Genomic DNA, 24603 nt, shown 5'->3' with positions numbered 1-24603 from the left:
ATTGTAAATGATGCATGCCGTAAGTGGGCTCGCGCGTGTTCACAGAGGATGATGCATGTCGCAAAGGGTGATTTGCAAATCGCATCGTAAAGGGTATCTTGGGTAGATAAAAACAAACAAACAAACAAACAGACAGACAAACAAACATGAAAAATAAAAAAATATACCAAATGATCTTTCTCGGCATTCGGCCTATATGCCAAGCTATAAGAAAAAAGGGGGCAAAAAAAAGAGGTAAAAATAGAGAAACAGTCAGATGCGGAAAGTGATGAGTCTGTAATATCGCTTTAAACTTTCAGATCGGAACTAATGTATTAGAAAGAAAAAAATCGCCGCTACATGATGAAGTAAAAATTTAGAGAAAATAATGTAAAACATTACTTCTAGAGTAGAACGACGCAATGAATCGGGATGAGATTCTAAATGCTATTTATTTATTAGGCCTGCAATGCTATCTTCAGAAGATAGCCTTTTACGGGCGCGTTCCGAGAAAATGATGCAGATCGTAAATGATGCATGCCGTAAGCACAGGCTCGCGCGTGTTCACAGAAGATGATGCATGTCGCAACGGGTGATTTGCAAATCGCACCGTAAATGGTATCTTGGGTAAAAAAAAACAAACAAACAAACAAACAAACAGACAGATAAACAAACATGAAATATAAAAAAAATATACCAAATGATCTTTCTCGGCATTCGGCCTATATGCCAAGCTATAAGAAAAAAGGGGGCAAAAAAGAGGTAAAAATTCGCCGCTACATAATGAAGTAAAAATTTAGAGAAAATAATGTAAAACATTGCTTCTAGAGTAGAAAGATGCAATGAATCGGGATGAGATTCTAAATGCTATTTATTTATTAGGCCTGCAATGCTATCTTCAGAAGATAGCCTTTTACGGGCGCGTTCCGAGAAAATGATGCAGATCGTAAATGATGCATGCCGTAAGTGGGCTCGCGCGTGTTCACAGAGGATGATGCATGTCGCAACGGGTGATTTGCAAATCGCATCGTAAATGGTATCTTGGGTAGATAAAAACAAACAAACAAACAGACAGACAAACAAACATGAAATATAAATAAAATATACCAAATGATCTTTCTCGGCATTCGGCCTATATGCCAAGCTATAAGAAAAAAGGGGGCAAAAAAGAGGTAAAAATAGAGAAACAGTCAGATGCGGAAAGTGATGAGTCTGTAATATCGCTTTAAATTTTCAGATCGGAACTAATGTTTTAGAAAGAAAAATTCGCCGCTACATAATGAAGTAAAAATTTTGAGAAAATAATGTAAAACATTGCTTCTAGAGTAGAAAGATGCAATGAATCGGGATGAGATTCTAAATGCTATTTATTTATTAGGCCTGCAATGCTATCTTCAGAAGATAGCCTTTTACGGGCGCGTTGCGAGAAAATGATGCAGATTGTAAATGATGCATGCCGTAAGTGGGCTCGCGCGTGTTCACAGAGGATGATGCATGTCGCAAAGGGTGATTTGCAAATCGCATCGTAAATGGTATCTTGGGTAGATAAAAAACAAACAAACAAACAAACAGACAGACAAATAAACATGAAATATAAATAAAATATACCAAATGATCTTTCTCGGCATTCGGCCTATATGCCAAGCTATAAGAAAAAAGGGGGCAAAAAAGAGGTAAAAATAGAGAAACAGTCAGATGCGGAAAGTGATGAGTCTGTAATATCGCTTTAAACTTTCAGATCGGAACTAATGTATTAGAAAGAAAAAAAATCGCCGCTACATGATGAAGTAAAATTTAGAGAAAATAATGTAAAACATTACTTCTAGAGTAGAACGACGCAATGAATCGGGATGAGATTCTAAATGCTATTTATTTATTAGGCCTGCAATGCTATCTTCAGAAGATAGCCTTTTACGGGCGCGTTCCGAGAAAATGATGCAGATCGTAAATGATGCATGCCGTAAGCACAGGCTCGCGCGTGTTCACAGAAGATGATGTATGTCGCAACGGGTGATTTGCAAATTGCACCGTAAATGGTATCTTGAGTAGATAAAAAAAACAAACAAACAAACAAACAGACAGACAAACAAACATGAAATATAAAAAAATATACCAAATGATCTTTCTCGGCATTCGGCCTATATGCCAAGCTATAAGAAAAAAGGGGGCAAAAAAGAGGTAAAAATTCGCCGCTACATAATGAAGTAAAAATTTAGAGAAAATAATGTAAAACATTGCTTCTAGAGTAGAAAGATGCAATGAATCGGGATGAGATTCTAAATGCTATTTATTTATTAGGCCTGCAATGCTATCTTCAGAAGATAGCCTTTTACGGGCGTGTTCGAGAAAATGATGCAGATCGTAAATGATGCATGCCGTAAGTGGGCTCGCGCGTGTTCACAGAGGATGATGCATGTCGCAACGGGTGATTTGCAAATCGCATCGTAAATGGTATCTTGGGTAGATAAAAAACAAACAAACAAACAGACAGACAAACAAACATGAAATATAAATAAAATATACCAAATGATCTTTCTCGGCATTCGGCCTATATGCCAAGCTATAAGAAAAAAGAATAAAAAAAAGAGGTAAAAATAGAGAAACAGTCAGATGCGGAAAGTGATGAGTCTGTAATATCGCTTTAAATTTTCAGATCGGAACTAATGTATTAGAAAGAAAAAATTCGCCGCTACATAATGAAGTAAAAATTTTGAGAAAATAATGTAAAACATTGCTTCTAGAGTAGAAAGATGCAATGAATCGGGATGAGATTCTAAATGCTATTTATTTATTAGGCCTGCAATGCTATCTTCAGAAGATAGCCTTTTACGGGTGCGTTCGAGAAAATGATGCAGATTGTAAATGATGCATGCCGTAAGTGGGCTCGCGCGTGTTCACAGAGGATGATGCATGTCGCAAAGGGTGATTTGCAAATCGCATCGTAAAGGGTATCTTGGGTAGATAAAAACAAACAAACAAACAAACAGACAGACAAACAAACATGAAATATAAATAAAATATACCAAATGATCTTTCTCGGCATTCGGCCTATATGCCAAGCTATAAGAAAAAAGGGGGAAAAAAAGAGGTAAAAATAGAGAAACAGTCAGATGCGGAAAGTGATGAGTCTGTAATATCGCTTTAAACTTTCAGATCGGAACTAATGTATTAGAAAGAAAAAAATCGCCGCTACATGATGAAGTAAAATTTAGAGAAAATAATGTAAAACATTACTTCTAGAGTAGAACGACGCAATGAATCAGGATGAGATTCTAAATGCTATTTATTTATTAGGCCTGCAATGCTATCTTCAGAAGATAGCCTTTTACGGGCGCGTTCCGAGAAAATGATGCAGATCGTAAATGATGCATGCCGTAAGCACAGGCTCGCGCGTGTTCACAGAAGATGATGCATGTCGCAACGGGTGATTTGCAAATCGCACCGTAAATGGTATCTTGGGTAGATAAAAAACAAACAAACAAACAAACAAACAGACAGACAAACAAACATGAAATATAAAAAAAATATACCAAATGATCTTTCTCGGCATTCGGCCTATATGCCAAGCTATAAGAAAAAAGGGGGCAAAAAAGAGGTAAAAATTCGCCGCTACATAATGAAGTAAAAATTTAGAGAAAATAATGTAAAACATTGCTTCTAGAGTAGAAAGATGCAATGAATCGGGATGAGATTCTAAATGCTATTTATTTATTAGGCCTGCAATGCTATCTTCAGAAGATAGCCTTTTACGGGCGCGTTCGAGAAAATGATGCAGATCGTAAATGATGCATGCCGTAAGTGGGCTCGCGCGTGTTCACAGAGGATGATGCATGTCGCAACGGGTGATTTGCAAATCGCATCGTAAATGGTATCTTGGGTAGATAAAAACAAACAAACAAACAGACAGACAAACAAACATGAAATATAAATAAAATATACCAAATGATCTTTCTCGGCATTCGGCCTATATGCCAAGCTATAAAAAAAAAGGGGGCAAAAAAGAGGTAAAAATAGAGAAACAGTCAGATGCGGAAAGTGATGAGTCTGTAATATCGCTTTAAATTTTCAGATCGGAACTAATGTTTTAGAAAGAAAAAATTCGCCGCTACATAATGAAGTAAAAATTTTGAGAAAATAATGTAAAACATTGCTTCTAGAGTAGAAAGATGCAATGAATCGGGATGAGATTCTAAATGCTATTTATTTATTAGGCCTGCAATGCTATCTTCAGAAGATAGCCTTTTACGGGCGCGTTCCGAGAAAATGATGCAGATTGTAAATGATGCATGCCGTAAGTGGGCTCGCGCGTGTTCACAGAGGATGATGCATGTCGCAAAGGGTGATTTGCAAATCGCATCGTAAATGGTATCTTGGGTAGATAAAAAACAAACAAACAAACAAACAGACAGACAAATAAACATGAAATATAAATAAAATATACCAAATGATCTTTCTCGGCATTCGGCCTATATGCCAAGCTATAAGAAAAAGGGGCAAAAAAGAGGTAAAAATAGAGAAACAGTCAGATGCGGAAAGTGATGAGTCTGTAATATCGCTTTAAACTTTCAGATCGGAACTGCTGTATTAGAAAGAAAAAAAATCGCCGCTACATGATGAAGTAAAAATATAGAGAAAATAATGTAAAACATTACTTCTAGAGTAGAACGACGCAATGAATCGGGATGAGATTCTAAATGCTATTTATTTATTAGGCCTGCAATGCTATCTTCAGAAGATAGCCTTTTACGGGCGCGTTCCGAGAAAATGATGCAGATCGTAAATGATGCATGCCGTAAGCACAGGCTCGCGCGTGTTCACAGAAGATGATGTATGTCGCAACGGGTGATTTGCAAATCGCATCGTAAATGGTATCTTGGGTAGATAAAAAACAAACAAACAAACAAACAAACAGACAGACAAACAAACATGAAATATAAAAAAAATATACCAAATGATCTTTCTCGGCATTCGGCCTATATGCCAAGCTATAAGAAAAAGGGGGCAAAAAGAGGTAAAAATTCGCCGCTACATAATGAAGTAAAAAGTTTGAGAAAATAATGTAAAACATTGCTTCTAGAGTAGAAAGATGCAATGAATCGGGATGAGATTCTAAATGCTATTTATTTATTAGGCCTGCAATGCTATCTTCAGAAGATAGCCTTTTACGGGCGTGTTCCGAGAAAATGATGCAGATCGTAAATGATGCATGCCGTAAGTGGGCTCGCGCGTGTTCACAGAGGATGATGCATGTCGCAACGGGTGATTTGCAAATCGCATCGTAAATGGTATCTTGGGTAGATAAAAACAAACAAACAAACAGACAGACAAACAAACATGAAATATAAATAAAATATACCAAATGATCTTTCTCGGCATTCGGCCTATATGCCAAGCTATAAGAAAAAAGGGGGCAAAAAAGAGGTAAAAATAGAGAAACAGTCAGATGCGGAAAGTGATGAGTCTGTAATATCGCTTTAAATTTTCAGATCGGAACTAATGTATTAGAAAGAAAAAATTCGCCGCTACATAATGAAGTAAAAATTTTGAGAAAATAATGTAAAACATTGCTTCTAGAGTAGAAAGATGCAATGAATCGGAATGAGATTCTAAATGCTATTTATTTATTAGGCCTGCAATGCTATCTTCAGAAGATAGCCTTTTACGGGTGCGTTCCGAGAAAATGATGCAGATTGTAAATGATGCATGCCGTAAGTGGGCTCGCGCGTGTTCACAGAGGATGATGCATGTCGCAAAGGGTGATTTGCAAATCGCATCGTAAATGGTATCTTGGGTAGATAAAAACAAACAAACAAACAAACAGACAGACAAACAAACATGAAATATAAATAAAATATACCAAATGATCTTTCTCGGCATTCGGCCTATATGCCAAGCTATAAGAAAAAAGGGGGCAAAAAAGAGGTAAAAATAGAGAAACAGTCAGATGCGGAAAGTGATGAGTCTGTAATATCGCTTTAAACTTTCAGATCGGAACTAATGTATTAGAAAGAAAAAAATCGCCGCTACATGATGAAGTAAAATTTAGAGAAAATAATGTAAAACATTACTTCTAGAGTAGAACGACGCAATGAATCGGGATGAGATTCTAAATGCTATTTATGTATTAGGCCTGCAATGCTATCTTCAGAAGATAGCCTTTACGGGCGCGTTCCGAGAAAATGATGCAGATCGTAAATGATGCATGCCGTAAGCACAGGCTCGCGCGTGTTCACAGAAGATGATGCATGTCGCAACGGGTGATTTGCAAATCGCACCGTAAATGGTATCTTGGGTAGATAAAAAACAAACAAACAAACAAACAAACAAACAGACAGATAAACAAACATGAAATATAAAAAAATATACCAAATGATCTTTCTCGGCATTCGGCCTATATGCCAAGCTATAAGAAAAAAGGGGGCAAAAAAAGAGGTAAAAATTCGCCGCTACATAATGAAGTAAAAATTTAGAGAAAATAATGTAAAACATTGCTTCTAGAGTAGAAAGATGCAATGAATCGGGATGAGATTCTAAATGCTATTTATTTATTAGGCCTGCAATGCTATCTTCAGAAGATAGCCTTTTACGGGCGCGTTCGAGAAAATGATGCAGATCGTAAATGATGCATGCCGTAAGTGGGCTCGCGCGTGTTCACAGAGGATGATGCATGTCGCAACGGGTGATTTGCAAATCGCATCGTAAATGGTATCTTGGGTAGATAAAAAACAAACAAACAAACAGACAGACAAACAAACATGAAATATAAATAAAATATACCAAATGATCTTTCTCGGCATTCGGCCTATATGCCAAGCTATAAGAAAAAAGGGGGCAAAAAAAGAGGTAAAAATAGAGAAACAGTCAGATGCGGAAAGTGATGAGTCTGTAATATCGCTTTAAATTTTCAGATCGGAACTAATGTATTAGAAAGAAAAAATTCGCCGCTACATAATGAAGTAAAAATTTTGAGAAAATAATGTAAAACATTGCTTCTAGAGTAGAAAGATGCAATGAATCGGGATGAGATTCTAAATGCTATTTATTTATTAGGCCTGCAATGCTATCTTCAGAAGATAGCCTTTTACGGGCGCGTTCCGAGAAAATGATGCAGATTGTAAATGAGGCATGCCGTAAGTGGGCTCGCGCGTGTTCACAGAGGATGATGCATGTCGCAAAGGGTGATTTGCAAATCGCATCGTAAATGGTATCTTGGGTAGATAAAAAAACAAACAAACAAACAAACAGACAGACAAACAAACATGAAATATAAATAAAATATACCAAATGATCTTTCTCGGCATTCGGCCTATATGCCAAGCTATAAGAAAAAAGGGGGCAAAAAAGAGGTAAAAATAGAGAAACAGTCAGATGCGGAAAGTGATGAGTCTGTAATATCGCTTTAAACTTTCAGATCGGAACTAATGTATTAGAAAGAAAAAAATCGCCGCTACATGATGAAGTAAAAATTTAGAGAAAATAATGTAAAACATTACTTCTAGAGTAGAAAGATGCAATGAATCGGGATGAGATTCTAAATGCTATTTATTTATTAGGCCTGCAATGCTATCTTCAGAAGATAGCCTTTTACGGGCGCGTTCCGAGAAAATGATGCAGATCGTAAATGATGCATGCCGTAAGCACAGGCTCGCACGTGTTCACAGAAGATGATGCATGTCGCAACGGGTGATTTGCAAATCGCACCGTAAATGGTATCTTGGGTAGATAATAAACAAACAAACAAACAGACAGACAAACAAACATGAAATATAAAAAAAAAATACCAAATGATCTTTCTCGGCATTCGGCCTATATGCCAAAAAAAAAAAAAAAAGGGGGCAAAAAAGAGGTAAAAATAGAGAAACAGTCAGATGCGGAAAGTGATGAGTCTGTAATATCGCTTTAAATTTTCAGATCGGAACTAATGTATTAGAAAGAAAAAATTCGCCGCTACATAATGAAGTAAAAATTTAGAGAAAATAATGTAAAACATTGCTTCTAGAGTAGAAAGATGCAATGAATCGGGATGAGATTCTAAATGCTATTTATTTATTAGGCCTGCAATGCTATCTTCAGAAGATAGCCTTTTACGGGCGCGTTCCGAGAAAATGATGCAGATTGTAAATGATGCATGCCGTAAGTGGGCTCGCGCGTGTTCACAGAGGATGATGCATGTCGCAAAGGGTGATTTGCAAATCGCATCGTAAATGGTATCTTGGGTAGATAAAAACAAACAAACAAACAAACAGACAGACAAACAAACATGAAATATAAATAAAATATACCAAATGATCTTTCTCGGCATTCGGCCTATATGCCAAGCTATAAGAAAAAGGGGGCAAAAAAGAGGTAAAAATAGAGAAACAGTCAGATGCGGAAAGTGATGAGTCTGTAATATCGCTTTAAACTTTCAGATCGGAACTAATGTATTAGAAAGAAAAAAATCGCCGCTACATGATGAAGTAAAAATTTAGAGAAAATAATGTAAAACATTACTTCTAGAGTAGAACGACGCAATGAATCGGGATGAGATTCTAAATGCTATTTATTTATTATGCCTGCAATGCTATCTTCAGAAGATAGCCTTTTACGGGCGCGTTCCGACAAAAGGATGCAGATCGTAAATGATGCATGCCGTAAGCACAGGCTCGCGCGTGTTCACAGAAGATGATGCATGTCGCAACGGGTGATTTGCAAATCGCACCGTAAATGGTATCTTGGGTAGATAAAAAACAAACAAACAAACAAACAAACAGACAGACAAACAAACATGAAATAAAAAAAAATATACCAAATGATCTTTCTCGGCATTCGGCCTATATGCCAAGCTATAAGAAAAAGGGGGCAAAAAGAGGTAAAAATTCGCCGCTACATAATGAAGTAAAAATTTAGAGAAAATAATGTAAAACATTGCTTCTAGAGTAGAAAGATGCAATGAATCGGGATGAGATTCTAAATGCTATTTATTTATTAGGCCTGCAATGCTATCTTCAGAAGATAGCTTTTTACGGGCGCGTTCCGAGAAAATGATGCAGATCGTAAATGATGCATGCCGTAAGTGGGCTCGCGCGTGTTCACAGAGGATGATGCATGTCGCAACGGGTGATTTGCAAATCGCATCGTAAATGGTATCTTGGGTAGATAAAAAACAAACAAACAAACAGACAGACAAACAAACATGAAATATAAATAAAATATACCAAATGATCTTTCTCGGCATTCGGCCTATATGCCAAGCTATAAGAAAAAAGGGGGCAAAAAGAGGTAAAAATAGAGAAACAGTCAGATGCGGAAAGTGATGAGTCTGTAATATCGCTTTAAATTTTCAGATCGGAACTAATGTATTAGAAAGAAAAAAATCGCCGCTACATAATGAAGTAAAAATTTAGAGAAAATAATGTAAAACATTGCTTCTAGAGTAGAAAGATGCAATGAATCGGGATGAGATTCTAAATGCTATTTATTTATTAGGCCTGCAATGCTATCTTCAGAAGATAGCCTTTTACGGGCGCGTTCCGAGAAAATGATGCAGATTGTAAATGATGCATGCCGTAAGTGGGCTCGCGCGTGTTCACAGAGGATGATGCATGTCGCAAAGGGTGATTTGCAAATCGCATCGTAAATGGTATCTTGGGTAGATAAAAAACAAACAAACAAACAAACAGACAGACAAACAAACATGAAATATAAATAAAATATACCAAATGATCTTTCTCGGCATTCGGCCTATATGCCAAGCTATAAGAAAAAAGGGGGCAAAAAAGAGGTAAAAATAGAGAAACAGTCAGATGCGGAAAGTGATGAGTCTGTAATATCGCTTTAAACTTTCAGATCGGAACTAATGTATTAGAAAGAAAAAAATCGCCGCTACATGATGAAGTAAAAATTTAGAGAAAATAATGTAAAACATTACTTCTAGAGTAGAACGACGCAATGAATCGGGATGAGATTCTAAATGCTATTTATTTATTATGCCTGCAATGCTATCTTCAGAAGATAGCCTTTTACGGGCGCGTTCCGAGAAAATGATGCAGATCGTAAATGATGCATGCCGTAAGCACAGGCTCGCGCGTGTTCACAGAAGATGATGCATGTCGCAACGGGTGATTTGCAAATCGCACCGTAAATGGTATCTTGGGTAGATAAAAACAAACAAACAAACAAACAAACAAACAAACAAACAAACAAACAAACAGACAGACAAACAAACATGAAATAAAAAAAAATATACCAAATGATCTTTCTCGGCATTCGGCCTATATGCCAAGCTAAAAGAAAAAAGGGGGCAAAAAAGAGGTAAAAATTCGCCGCTACATAATGAAGTAAAAATTTAGAGAAAATAATGTAAAACATTGCTTCTAGAGTAGAAAGATGCAATGAATCGGGATGAGATTCTAAATGCTATTTATTTATTAGGCCTGCAATGCTATCTTCAGAAGATAGCTTTTTACGGGCGCGTTCCGAGAAAATGATGCAGATCGTAAATGATGCATGCCGTAAGTGGGCTCGCGCGTGTTCACAGAGGATGATGCATGTCGCAACGGGTGATTTGCAAATCGCATCGTAAATGGTATCTTGGGTAGATAAAAACAAACAAACAAACAGACAGACAAACAAACATGAAATATAAATAAAATATACCAAATGATCTTTCTCGGCATTCGGCCTATATGCCAAGCTATAAGAAAAAAGGGGGCAAAAAAAGAGGTAAAAATAGAGAAACAGTCAGATGCGGAAAGTGATGAGTCTGTAATATCGCTTTAAATTTTCAGATCGGAACTAATGTATTAGAAAGAAAAAATTCGCCGCTACATAATGAAGTAAAAATTTAGAGAAAATAATGTAAAACATTGCTTCTAGAGTAGAAAGATGCAATGAATCGGGATGAGATTCTAAATGCTATTTATTTATTAGGCCTGCAATGCTATCTTCAGAAGATGGCCTTTTACGGGCGCGTTCCGAGAAAATGATGCAGATTGTAAATGATGCATGCCGTAAGTGGGCTCGCGCGTGTTCACAGAGGATGATGCATGTCGCAAAGGGTGATTTGCAAATCGCACCGTAAAGAGTATATAAAAAAAAAAAAAAACAAACAAACAAACAAACAGACAGACAAACAAACATGAAATATAAATAAAATATACCAAATGATCTTTCTCGGCATTCGGCCTATATGCCAAGCTATAAGAAAAAAGGGGGCAAAAAAGAGGTAAAAATAGAGAAACAGTCAGATGCGGAAAGTGATGAGTCTGTAATATCGCTTTAAACTTTCAGATCGGAACTAATGTATTAGAAAGAAAAAAATCGCCGCTACATGATGAAGTAAAAATTTAGAGAAAATAATGTAAAACATTACTTCTAGAGTAGAAAGATGCAATGAATCGGGATGAGATTCTAAATGCTATCTTAAGTAGATATAGCGAAAAAATCCTAAAACGCGCACGGTTACTCTGCCCGAATTAAAAAATCGGCATTCGGCCTATATGCAGCGCTATTAAAAAAAAGGGAGAAAAAAAGAGGTAAAAATAGAGAAACAGGCAGATGATAATCTCTGCTTTATAAGTGCCGTCTAAAATTTTGGTCAGCTTCGTTATTTTTACATTTCCTATAGCTCTGCAGTCGGTATGCCGATTTTTCTCTGAGCGCGCAACCCCGTTCAATGCAGTTTTACCGTTTCGCGCCGTACTGAATCATCATCTACAACGCGTGCTAGGCAATGGTTTTTGTTTGTTTTGTTTTTAATATTATTATTTTTATTTTTTTGCTTGCTTTCTTCTGAAGATAGCAATTTTGGTCAGCTTCGTCATTTTAATATTTCTTTATAGCTTTGCATTCGGCCTAGTGCCGATTTTTATACTAAAAGAAAATGTGGCGAGACATGCCGTAATTTGCTCGATTCTGGTGCCGGTGTCTATAGAGCTCCTGCATTGATTTACATGGGTAATATTAAAATTGAAATATCTCAAGAACCGAATACTGTATGACACTGAAACAAACTTTGAAATAAAGCTTTTACATTTCTCTATCTGTTTTATGTCTTTTTGGTGTTTGTCGGATAAGTGTGATTTTGCTATTAACTGCAGATAGCTCAAATTTAAATGCCCGTTGGTTGTCGTTTTTGTCTGCTACATACCACAGTAAAGCTTTCCAGAGACTTTACGTGCTAAATAGGGGTCACGCGTTTTGGCCATAAGACGAGTTACGTCCAACTTTGAAATATATAATTTGATATCATCTTAACTAGAACAAAATTCTGCATAACATTTCTGAAAATGACTACACATTTTAGGTCCGACTAATTTTTCAGAAAATTAGTGCTATATAAAAAGGTCACATTTTCCCGTGTTTACATCCGACTGCTAACCGCTTTCTGACCTCGTTTGTTCATGCGCATATAATCGTAAATATTACTCAAATTTTCGCATTTTCTTTACAAATTTGTAGAGATCACATTCACAAGTTCTAGTAAAACAAGATTTTCAACACTAAAATTGTTAATATTGTACCGATTTTCTAGAATTTTTATGCAAAGTTTGGGACTATAGGCGTGATAAACTTTTACCGGAAACCGCTTCGCAGGCGGATTTAGTGGTATATGAACCCTAAAGCGATATTTTATAGAATCATGTTACTGGTGTGCTATCTTCTGAAAATCAAATTAAAATATGAAATGTTGCTACATTTTGTTTTGGTTTATAATTTTAATTGCCTGTTGTATTTTCTTCTACCTACTGAATACTAGTATATAGCTGAAATAAAATGCAGGCCTATGTTTTCATTGTCCTCTGCGCGAGATATATATTTTCGAATCGAATTAGGCCTACTGGTGATGATCTACTGAGAATCAAATTAAAATTGCAAATGTTGCGACATTTTGTTTTGGTTTAATTTGGGACTATATGCGTTAATTTGGGACTATATGAGATTCTAAATGCTAGGCCTATCTTCAGTAGATATAGTGAAAAAAAATCCTAAAACGCGCACGGGTACTCTGCCGGAATAAAAAAATCGGCATTCGGCCTATATGCCGCGCTATTAAAAAAAAAAAAAAAAAGGGGGGGGGGCTGTCTCACGCCAGTCACACATGCAATGTGCAACTAGCGCAGCTTCGCCAAACTTCATTCACACCATTCGATTTCAATACAATCATGTTATGACCAAAAATGGCTAATTATTCAAAGATTAATTACATATCATCTACGAAAATCTTCTTACACGACAATCAGCTGTATTGAGCTATATGAAATAACCACCAATTTTTCTTTGTGTTTGTGCAGGGTCGTTGCTGAAGAGTATCTTATGGATCCAACAGGGTACAATGCAAAGGCTCAAGAAATGACGAGAATACATGCTGCAAAACCACTTGCTGAATGCATACAGGTAATTCTTAGCATGAAAGTTCATCTGTATTGGTAATCCATATATAGAAAGATTTAAACTCTTGATCTCAATACAAAATATTTACCTCCGTAATTTTCAGCTGTTGCTACTACAGCCTTCGTCAGCGGAATGACCCGATCGAGCACTCTTGAAGTGTGACGTAATGACCGGGTCATAGTTTAAATCTTTCTATATATGGATTACCAATACAGATGAACTTTCATGCTAATATCAGAACTGATTACGGCAAGGATTGCCTTGATAACATCAGACATTTGGAAAAAACGGGAAAAAAGATCGCCCGGTATCGCAACCATCTTCGGTTTAGTCTACATTGTAAACATCAAAATGTAACACCTGTAAGTTTACGTCTGTCAAGTACTGTCAAGGGTAGAAAAGCCGATAATATTCTTAGGAGAGCTGAGAGAGCTTTACTTAATGTGCGTGTTGGCCAAATTGTGAATAAGATCGACAATTTAAATCAAGAAAAAGATCGTTTTGAGTCGGTTATTTATAGCGCCAGTGAGTTACCTAGCGACGTCACAGCTGAAATAAAAACACGGACTGAGAGGTCACAGGTCAAGGAACACGAGCTGTCCAAAGCACGCCAGAAAAACAAATTTTCGCGATTGTTGGAAAAGAAAAAGGAACTTGAATCTCGCAAAACTAACAACTCCCTAGCGTCCGATTGCATCAGTAAATGGGTGAAGAACTGTTCCGAGCGTTTATTGAATGATTCTGAGCTATCAGTGTTGGTAAAAGGTCTGAATTACGCGGTTGCACCAACTGAAATCCCCGTTGTTGACATTATCACCAGCACTGAATCGGCGTGTCGTAAGTTGCCTGAACGCGATGCTAGTGAACTGAGATCAAAAGTTGTTGGTTTGTTGAGTCGTCCTAAGAAACTTGAATCCAATTTGAGTGCAGAAGAACATAAAGCGCTGAAACAACTAAAGAAGGATCAGGATATACGGATTTTACCAGCTGACAAAGGGAGAATTGTTGTTGTTTTGGACACACCAGATTATCAACAGAAATGTGAAAAACTCTTGAGTGACACAGCCACATACAAGAATCTTGGTACCAAAGATCCTACACCAAGGTATAAGAAAGAACTAGTGTCAGTGCTTCAAGATTTGGAGAACGAGAAGGGAATTAATAGGATTGAATACCGTAAGCTTTATCCTACGACTGAGTCTCCACCCAAGTTTTATGGTCTACCAAAGGTACACAAACCTGACATCCCACTGAGACCTATTGTTAGTAGTGTTGGTACCATAACGTATAACTGTGCTAGACATTTGGCGGACATCTTATCTCCGTTGGTTGGTAAGACAAAACACCACATTACCAACTCGCAACATTTCGCTGACTGCATCAAAAATGAATGCGTTGAGGATGATGAAGAGCTTCGTTCGTATGATGTAACAGCACTGTTTACATCTGTGCCTGTGGACAAAGCGCTCCCCATTATACAGTCTAGACTGGAAAGAGATAACACCTTGCAAGAAAGAACTCAGTTGTCTGCGGCCCATGTGGTAAAACTCCTTGACGTTTGTCTTCGTTGTACGTACTTTGTTTACAATGGCATATATTACCAGCAAATCCATGGAGCGGCGATGGGTTCGCCTGTCTCGCCGATTGTGTGTAACCTTTACATGGAACATTTAGAACAAATAGCCATTACCACAGCACCTCACCCCCCGGAGTGGTGGTATCGTTACGTCGACGACACACACACAAAGCTCAAGAAAGAACACGCTCAGGAATTTACGGATCATCTCAACTCGCTGGACCCCGACATCAAGTTCACCACCGAAGGAGAGGAAGATAAATCCCTCGCGTTTCTGGATACTTCGACCGTGATCCAAGCTGACGGCAGCTTAGAGATCAAGATATACCGTAAGCCAACGCACACGGATCAATATTTGCATTTTTCTTCCAACCACCCGTTAGAACACAAGTTTGGTGTAATACAGACTCTATTCCATCGTGCAGAGACAGTGATCACCAACCCTCAAGTGGTTGTTGAGGAAAAGGAGCATATTACACAAGCTCTCTCCAAGTGTGGCTACCCGCCATGGGTCTTTGACAAAATCAATAAGCCCAAGAGCGCAAAATCAAACGTTAATAAGGACAGTAGTACTACAAACAAAGGACAGATCGTGTTACCGTATATCAAAGGGATTTCGGAGGCTCTTCGAAGGAATTTCCAAAAATTCGGTATACGGGTAACATTTAAACCTACACAGACACTGCGCCAATTTTTAGTGGCGCCAAAAGACAAAACTGAGAAAAAGGACGTAACTGGTCCAGTGTACTTGATTCCATGCCAGGGGCAGACTACAAGAGGCACCTGCAAAGAATCGTACATTGGAGACACTGAACGTTCTCTCAAGACCAGATTTCTCGAACATAGACGTCCTAGCACAACTTCGTCTGAGGTTTCCAAACATATCCACATAGAGTCACCGGGCCATCACGTCGACCTGGACAAAGTCCAAATCTTGGATAGGGAACCTCGCTGGTTTGAGAGAGGAGTCAAGGAGGCCATCCACATCAGGGCCAACCAACCATCTCTGAACAAAGACGGAGGGCGCTACAAGTTACCAAAGGTCTATGACCCGGTCATTACGTCACACTTCAAGAGTGCTCGATCGGGTCATTCCGCTGACGAAGGCTGTAGTAGCAACAGCTGAAAATTACGGAGGTAAATATTTTGTATTGAGATCAAGAGTTTAAATCTTTCTATACAGGTAATTCTATTTGGAAAATATATCCATTCATACATCAAGCTAGTGATCTAATGTCTAGAAAAACCACAAGAAAATTTTGCAGTCTGGACCAGTTTCCTGTGTGCAAAGCTAAGACATCAGTTTCAAATATTTGTATTCTTTGTCCAGGATAATATCTGGGCATCTCGCTCCTGGGTCTTGCTTCTCACTGTAGCATTTTATATGTGTAACATAATAGGGAATGAGCCAGAGAGGGTGCCAATTACCATCTGGGTGACAATTAAAGCTATCATTTTGGTACGGGTGTGTGGTACGGAGTGCCAAAAATAGGGGCTTCTGAACTGAAATTTGACATATGGGTCATTCTTCGGTAAGGTGCATATTTGAAGGTTTGGAAAATAGACATTTCAAAACGATTTTTCTGTTAATTTTTTTACAGATTAAGAAAGAGATATGTCTCCAGTGTAGTAAAAAAGTGTTTGGTTCAATCTTTATTAGCAGCTTGATGTATATTGTTGGCTTTTTCTGCAGCTAATGTCATCTCCGTCACAATTGCAACAAAGTTCAACTGATACCAAATATGTGTCACACATTGAACATTTGTTTTTTTTTACCTACAGAGGAAGGGAGTATAACCAAGATTATGCAACATATCATTACATTTCCATTTGACCAGTTTTAAGGTCAAATCAGGGCATTATCTGTAGAGTGACGGAGATGATGTCAATGAATGGAAATTCTGCTGTATCATCTCCGTCACGTGACGGAAATGATTCTCTCATAGGAAAATCATCTCCGAACATCATATCCGTCACAAAATTGTGACAGATATGATGTGATGGTATATTACGAAATGAACAAACTTACGACCCTAGTGGTAAAACTATAACATACACATGGTCAATAAAGGAGGTGAATAGAAATAAACGTACTTTGTAATTTTGAAAAAAGTAAAATAAATAATGCGAACATTTTAGGTATCAGAAGCGTTCGGAGATGATGATTCATAAAGGTACCCACCCGTATGAGTGAAGAATTAGAGGTTAATGACTGCGCATCAGTTGTTTTGAGGGTTGTAGTATATTGGGAATACGCCCATCCCTACTTATCATAATACGGACCTGATATCGCCCAGGACGTTGCCTTCGACCAGGCCCGCGACACTCCGGCACTCGTTGGAAGACATCTAGTACAGCAGACAGTACATGTACAATGTGATTCTCTAATTTATAATTAGGATTACGTCATTGTCAGAATGCCAGAGCTTGTTTCATTTGTTCATTAGAATGATTGACAGCTTCACAGACAGCGGTGGGCGGACTTTATACTCTTTGTTTTGTGAGCGGTACAAAAATGTGATTCTCCTCATAAATTATAGGTCAAGGTAGGTCAATTCGGACGTGACGCCTGTCTTCAACCGCTGTATAGCACGGTATAGGCAGTTTGCAGAGAGTGTCGCTTCTCTACCTTTATTTTCTCTGCTTCGACCTTTTGATAATCACTGGACTCTATACCATTCTGGTAAGTCCCACCTAAATACATAATATTGGCGACGAGAATCATTTTTATAGAACCTACAGCAAAGTTTCAGGTGACAGAACTGTTATAGCACCTACGGATAACTTGGCTAACGTACGACGGACATTTTGGGACTTTAAAAACAGTGATTTACGATCGCGAACTTTTGACTCGCGACGTAACTGCCGAATTTTGCACCGAAGAGTTTAAGCTTACCAATCGAGGAATTTAATGATCACGATGGCGACATTGAGTGTTATTTGGACAGATTATCACAATATTTTATCGCTATGGATATTGCTGACACGGAAGATAAGATGCCAAAAAGGAGAGCAATACTCCTGAGTAGCGTAGGAAATAATGTCTACAAAACCTTACGGGATGTCAGCTACCCAGATCCGCCTCATGGTAAGACCTACAAGGAATTAGCAGACCTGTTAAAGAAGCATTATAGACCACAACGTTCAGTAGTAGCAGAAAGATTTAGATACAGATCGTGTAAACAACAACCTGGTCAATCTATCAGTGATAATGCTACCAACTTGAAGAAATTAATTGCTTCATGTGAATTTCAAGGAGATCAGTTGGAGCAGAATTTAAGAGATCAGTTCATTTGTGGCTTAAGATCTGAAGATACGATAGAGAAATTGTTGGGTCCCCAAGCAAAGGATTATAATTTTGCTCAAGCGGTAGACATGGCAATAGCTGAAGAAGAGGCAACGAAGAATGTTAAGGATATCAGCGGTAAAACGCCATCAACGGTAAACAAAATAGGACATGGACGTGGTAACAACAGAAGTTCTGGAAGTGGACGGGGGAGATTTAGACCCAAATTTGGTCAACGGAAGTCAACCAACACAGACGGCAGACCTAACGACAATGGGAAACGCAAGTGTTACAGGTGTGGCTTAACTAATCATTCCCCAAATGAATGCAAGTACAAGAACTTTACATGTTACAAATGTAATCGAGTAGGACATTTGAAATCAGAATGTCATGCAACATCAAGCTACCATGCAAAACAAAACACAGTACGCTACGTAACAGAAGACGATGAACAATTTGAAGATTTTCGTGACACTACTTTCACCATTACGAGTACAGACGATAGTGACGACAAACGAGACGACACGCATGATGACGACAAACAAGATAACGCGCAAGACAGTGTAAATTACACATCATCAAAAGCAGTCTGCCTACCAGTGGAAATTGAAGGAGTGAAATTACAGATGGAGTTGGACACGGGAGCAGGACCGTCGATGGTCAATATCAAGGATTACCTGAAGCATTTCAGTAATTTTCCATTGAAACCAGTGTCTCGTCCACTACATGCTTATGCCGGTACACCTTTGAACTTGGCAGGAGAGATCAATGTTGATGTAAAGTACCAAGATCAACACGCAGGATTACTACGATTAGTTGTTGTAGATGCAGACAGCTATGCACCACCATTATTTGGTAGAGATTGGCTAGCGGAGATGATCTTAGACTGGCATAATTTGTTTCCACAACAAGGTCAATACAGTGTCAAGAGTTCATGCACGGTGCCTGAATTGAAGCAGAAATATAGTGACGTATTTCAACCAGGATTGGGTACAGTGAAAGGTATGAAAGCAACACTTCATGTGAAGGAAAACGCAGTTCCAGTATTTCACAAAGCACGACCTGTACCGTACGCCCTACGTCCAGCGGTAGATAGAGAATTACAGAGAATGCAAGATGAAGGTATTATCGTTCCTGTAGATTTTAGTGAATGGGCAACACCCCTGGTTTGCATACCAAAGCAAGACGGAACGGTGAGATTATGTGGAGATTATAAAGTTAGTGTCAACCAAGCGATACATACAGACGAATTTCCAATGCCTACGCCAGAAGAAGTATTCAGCAAGATGGCGGGAGGTGAGAAATTTACCAAAATTGACTTGAAATGTGCTTATCAACAGATGTTGTTTGATGACAAATCTCAAGAGTTGGTGATAATATCCACATGGAAGGGATTATTCCGCTATACACGGTTACCATTTGGAATTTCCTCGAGTCCAGCCATTTGGCAACGATTCATGGATCAAGCTTTGGCAGGATTGGATTTCACATGTGCCATCATGGATGACATTTTAGTATCAGGAAGAAACGACGAAGAACATCTTCACACTCTGGAGAAAGTACTTCAACGACTGCAGAAGTATGGACTACGAGTACAACCAGAGAAATGCAAGTTCATGGAACAGCAAGTGGAGTACATGGGTAGAAGAATCTCAGCTCAAGGAATTCAGCCTACGGATCACAAGATCAAAGCTATCAAGGACGCACCGCAACCGCAGAATGTTACAGAAGTGAGATCATTTCTTGGCATGGTGAATTTTCAAGCTCAATTCGTACCTCATCTGTCTACGGTGATACATCCACTGAATGAACTTTTATGTGATAAACCATGGAACTGGACAGACGCTTGCACAACAGCTTTTGAGACAGTCAAGAACATATTGACATCTGAAAAGATACTGACACACTACGACCCACAATTGCCGTTAGAGTTGGCAGCGGACGCTTCACCATACGGTGTTGGAGCAGTGATCATGCATGTTTACGAAGATGGATCACGAAGACCTATCGCATATGCATCACGAAGTCTGGACAAGCATGAGAAGGGTTACGCTCAACTCGACAAAGAAGCCTTGGCAATTATGTTTGGACTCAAGAAGTTCAGAATGTACCTTTACGGAAGAAAGTTCACAATTCTGACTGACCACAAGCCTTTGGAACGAATACTAGGACCAAAGACCGGTATACCAACATTAGCTGCACAACGTCTGCAACGATGGGCTATTACGCTTTCCGCATTCACATATGACATCAAGTACATCCCAGCAAAGCAGAACACGCTAGCAGACGCCTTGTCACGTCTACCATTACCAGTGATAGAAAAGAAGAAGACGCAATCTTCAGAGTAGAAGACAAGATGTTGGAGAATTTACCAATAACGAGCAAGGAGATCCAGAACGCGACACAACGTGATCCAGTATTGTCAAGAGTACTAGAGTTTACTAGAACTGGATGGCCACAGGAAGTAGACGATTTACGTTTGAAACCCTATTTCAATCGCAAATATGAGCTCTCAGTAGAACAAGACTGCATATTATGGGGCCTAAGAGTGATTGTTCCAGCAAAGTATCAACAAGATATACTGCAAGAGTTACACACAGCGCACCCAGGTATGGTTCGAATGAAGGAGATTGCACGCAGTTGGGTTTGGTGGCCAAACATGGACAACGAAATTGAAGAGACGGTCAAACTGTGTTCCAGTTGTCAACAAGTGAAAAACAAGCCAGCAACAGCACCTTTGATGCCCTGGATGTGGCCTGGAGCACCATGGCAACGAGTCCATATAGATTTCGCTGAGAAAGATGGATAAAATTTCCTAGTCATTACAGATGCATACTCAAAATGGCCAGAAGTAATACTAATGAAGAGTACGACAGCACAAGCGACAGTTAACGTGCTACGAGAATTATTCACGAGATATGGGTTACCACTTCAAATCGTAAGCGACAACGGTCCGCAATTCAGGAGCGAAGAATATCAAAACTTCCTGAAGAAACAAGGAGTAAAAAGTATAAGAGTATCACCATATCAACCCTCTAGCAACGGAGCAGCTGAACGAATGGTACAATCATTCAAGAAAGGTATCAGCGCAGCTACAGAGAATATACAACAAAGATTGGACAACTTCTTAATGACATACAGATCTACCAAACACGCAACAACAGGATGCAGTCCAGCGAAGCTGTTTATTGGACGAGAAATCCGAACACGACTATCGCTAGTTCGTCCAAATCTGCAAGAACGAGTCATCAGTAAACAAGCAATGCAGAAAGACCATTATGACATGCACAGCAAATACAGAGAATTCTTTCCTGGTGAGACAGTGCTAGTGAAAGATTGTAGAAAGGAGCAAACATGGTGGCCTGGTACCATTGCAGAGCGGTCAGCGCCCAAGTCGTACATTGTGACGCTTACGGATGGAAGAGTATGGAAACGACATGTAGATCACTTACGGAGAGGAGATGTGATGCCATTGCGACAGGCTACTCAAAGCAAATTGTTACCAGCTACAGAGAGTAATTTACCACTAACGCCGTTTCAAAGATCAACTCCAAGGGAATGGACTCCAAGAGAAACGAGTCCAAATCTTCCGACTCCAAGTGAAAGCACTAGTAACAAGACACCGGTAGATGTTCCAAGTCCAGCGATAGTACCTCGCGGAACTGTTCCGGAAGCAGCAGCTCAAAGAAATGCACGTCAAAGTCCATCATCAGTGCCACGTCGTTCGCAGAGGAATACACGACCTCTGCGGAGACTAATTGAGGAGCTGTAACAAGGTCACAGAAGAACTATGTATTATACGTTACGTTTTAAAAGTTGAGTTAGCCAAGTTACGCGTTTCAAGAACATTGTTCTACAAGTTTGGAGTTGAAGTTATAAACTGTTTGTGTTACATTACAAGTTATAAGAATTTATGAACTTTGCTACATACAACGAATTACCACGGATCAAGCTAAGAAAGGAGGAGTGTAGTATATTGGGAATACGCCCATCCCTACTTATCATAATACGGACCTGATATCGCCCAGGACGTTGCCTTCGACCTTTTGATAATCACTGGACTCTATACCATTCTGGTAAGTCCCACCTAAATACATAATAAGGGTATTGTGAAATATCTAAACATTGTGCTTTGGAACCGAGGATATTCCGAGGTCCAAAGCACAATGTTTAGATATTTCACAATACCCGAAAAATAACTGATGCAAAGTCATTAACCTCATTCATAACCGTCACTTTTCACTGTTTTTTAATACAATTTACGTCACATTTTCTTCTTTTAATTTGAAAACAGAACACAATTTTTAACTTTATCTATCGTTTTCCTGTAAGAAATCGAATAGCCCATTAAGGAAATACCGCTAGCGACCAATCACACTAGCACGCAATCATGCGATGTCCAAATACGGCTGCCAGCGTCCGCGTAAATTGTTCGAACGCGTAACACGTCACGTAACGCGGTCATTGTAGAGCGTAATTTTAGCTACGTCACGAGACGCGGTCATTATACTTTTTCAATGACCTGCATTTGCGTCCGCGTATTTAAAATTTATTATCTGTGATTGGATCGCACTTGCTGCGTATATTAATGAGGTTATGAAATGGTTATAGTTTTGATGAATTTATTGCGCCAACATGAGGGAAAAATGTCTAAATGTATTTACTGCATATTGACTTGTGTTCTCTGGGTAAAATATATGACCTTACAAAATTAGTATTTTTCTCCAGGCGCATCTAAATTTTCATGACGGTAGATGACGCAGACATCGGAACAGGAAATTTTAGACATAAAGGGTGAAATTTTTTACTCCTGGCTATGAAAGATGTGTTACAATAACTTTTTCTACAATATACAATAAATAACTTGTCATTCCCGGTGTTTTTTACGATGCTGAAATTATCCACTAAAAGATATCAGCATCAAAAGTTTTGATGACTCCAATCGGGACATGGGGTTTTGGGGGTTGTGACACCCTGTATAAGCAATTTTCTCGAAAATAAGAACTTCTTTTAATATTTTGATATTTTAAGATATAAAAGGAACGTCAATACTAAACAACTGCAAAAAATAAAATTCGAAATCATGTTTCTTATTTTAGTTATGACTCCTGAAAGTGGCGGGACTGCAATTAGGCACCTTACCGAAGAATGACCCAAATTGGGTCTTTTTTGGAGTTTTAAGGGGGAAATCTGAATTGTTTGGGTTCTGAGAGGGAATCTGAATTTTTAAATAGAGAAAAGGGGAAAACATTCAAGGGGTGAATCTGATCTGAGAGGCGAACGTTAGGGGTGAAAGCATAAATATTGAATGGCTCAAATGAACTAAAATTGGGCCAAGATATATAGGATGTGGAGCTATTCAAATTCCAAACTTTCCCATTGTGGCTAAAGAGCTGCAGTTCAGGGAGTTTTATGCAAATGAGGCGAACGAGCAGGAGCATGATGCCTGAAAATAGGTAACAATTTAGTCTGCATAGCTTTTGACAACTTTTCAAGTTACTTGACTTGAAAATGGAAAAAAAAATGTTGCTGTGTTTCCATTTTGAGAGAAAGCCTATAGGCCACCACACATACTATGATTAGTTTATTGCCATTCACGGCTTAAGTACATATTAATGTGACCATCTGCACTTATTTTCTTACTCTATAGTTTCATTTCCATTTTGGATAATTTTGTTTTATATTCTTCTTTCCAATAACACAGGATATTCTGGGATCCTCAGCCGACCATTCAAGCCGACCACCGCCCAAGCACCTTACCTGCCCGCTGACAGGACAGATCTTTGTTGAACCAGTGGAAACTCCTAGTGGTTATGCCTATGAAAGATTGGCTATAGAGCTACACCTACAGACGCATGAAACTGACCCACAATCAAAAGAACCGCTTACAATCGGGGAGCTGCAGGATGCTACAGCATTGCGCAAGTCTGCTGACGACTTTAGAGCAGCACAGACCAAAGTGAAGGCTTGGTGGTTTAACCATTGATTTTCACTGGTAAATTATAGGTACACTGGAATATGTAAGGACCCAAGTTGTACAATGTGTTACCTTCTAAAGCAGAAATTGACTGGAAAGGTTATGTCACTTAAAGGGATGTCACTCAACATTGCAGACCGTGTTTGGGTCCCAATTTCATGCTCGATTGCTAAATAATGTCAGGGGTATGATTTGATTTAAGGATTGTTTACCCTGATTTCAGGATTTTTTGCAGGAGGGTACTTTGTATACCTTGCACGACGAGTTAGTGCCACCTTCAAGACACCTTTTTCAAGCTCTTTCTGTTCCAGAGACCCCCATTAATTTCTTTTTTTGTTCCAGAGACCCCATTTGAATTTCCCAGAGCCTTTTGTGTAACTTTTCAAAAACGATAAAATCAGTTAGCGGGCT

At 38.7% G+C, this 24603-nt stretch overlaps 1 protein-coding gene across 1 annotated transcript; it reads left to right on the top strand.

Moving 5' to 3' along the window:
• The first annotated feature begins 13260 nt into the window (after window positions 1-13260).
• LOC140160276 (E3 ubiquitin-protein ligase LubX-like) lies at window positions 13261-24346 on the top strand. Its single transcript, XM_072183547.1, has 2 exons — window positions 13261-13356; window positions 23920-24346. Exons 1-2 carry the CDS (start codon window positions 13276-13278, stop codon window positions 24199-24201), a joined length of 363 nt encoding a protein of 120 aa, XP_072039648.1. The 5' UTR covers window positions 13261-13275; the 3' UTR covers window positions 24202-24346.
• The last annotated feature ends 257 nt before the right edge of the window (window positions 24347-24603 follow it).

Source organism: Amphiura filiformis, chromosome 9, assembly GCF_039555335.1.
Source record: "Amphiura filiformis chromosome 9, Afil_fr2py, whole genome shotgun sequence".
NCBI classification, from domain to species: Eukaryota; Metazoa; Echinodermata; class Ophiuroidea; order Amphilepidida; family Amphiuridae; genus Amphiura; species Amphiura filiformis.
The sequence above is the reverse complement of the archived record's forward strand: the minus strand, read 5'-3'. Positions and strand labels throughout refer to the sequence as shown.

What these genes read in the sequence shown, in the direction of transcription:
- LOC140160276 (XM_072183547.1), top strand. Translation starts at nt 13,276, where the DNA reads ATGGATCCAACAGGGTACAATGCAAAGGCTCAAGAAATGACGAGAATA. An exon ending in CACTTGCTGAATGCATACAG is followed by an intron (nt 13,357 to 23,919) that starts GTAATTCTTAGC and finishes CCAATAACACAG; the next exon opens with GATATTCTGGGATCCTCAGC.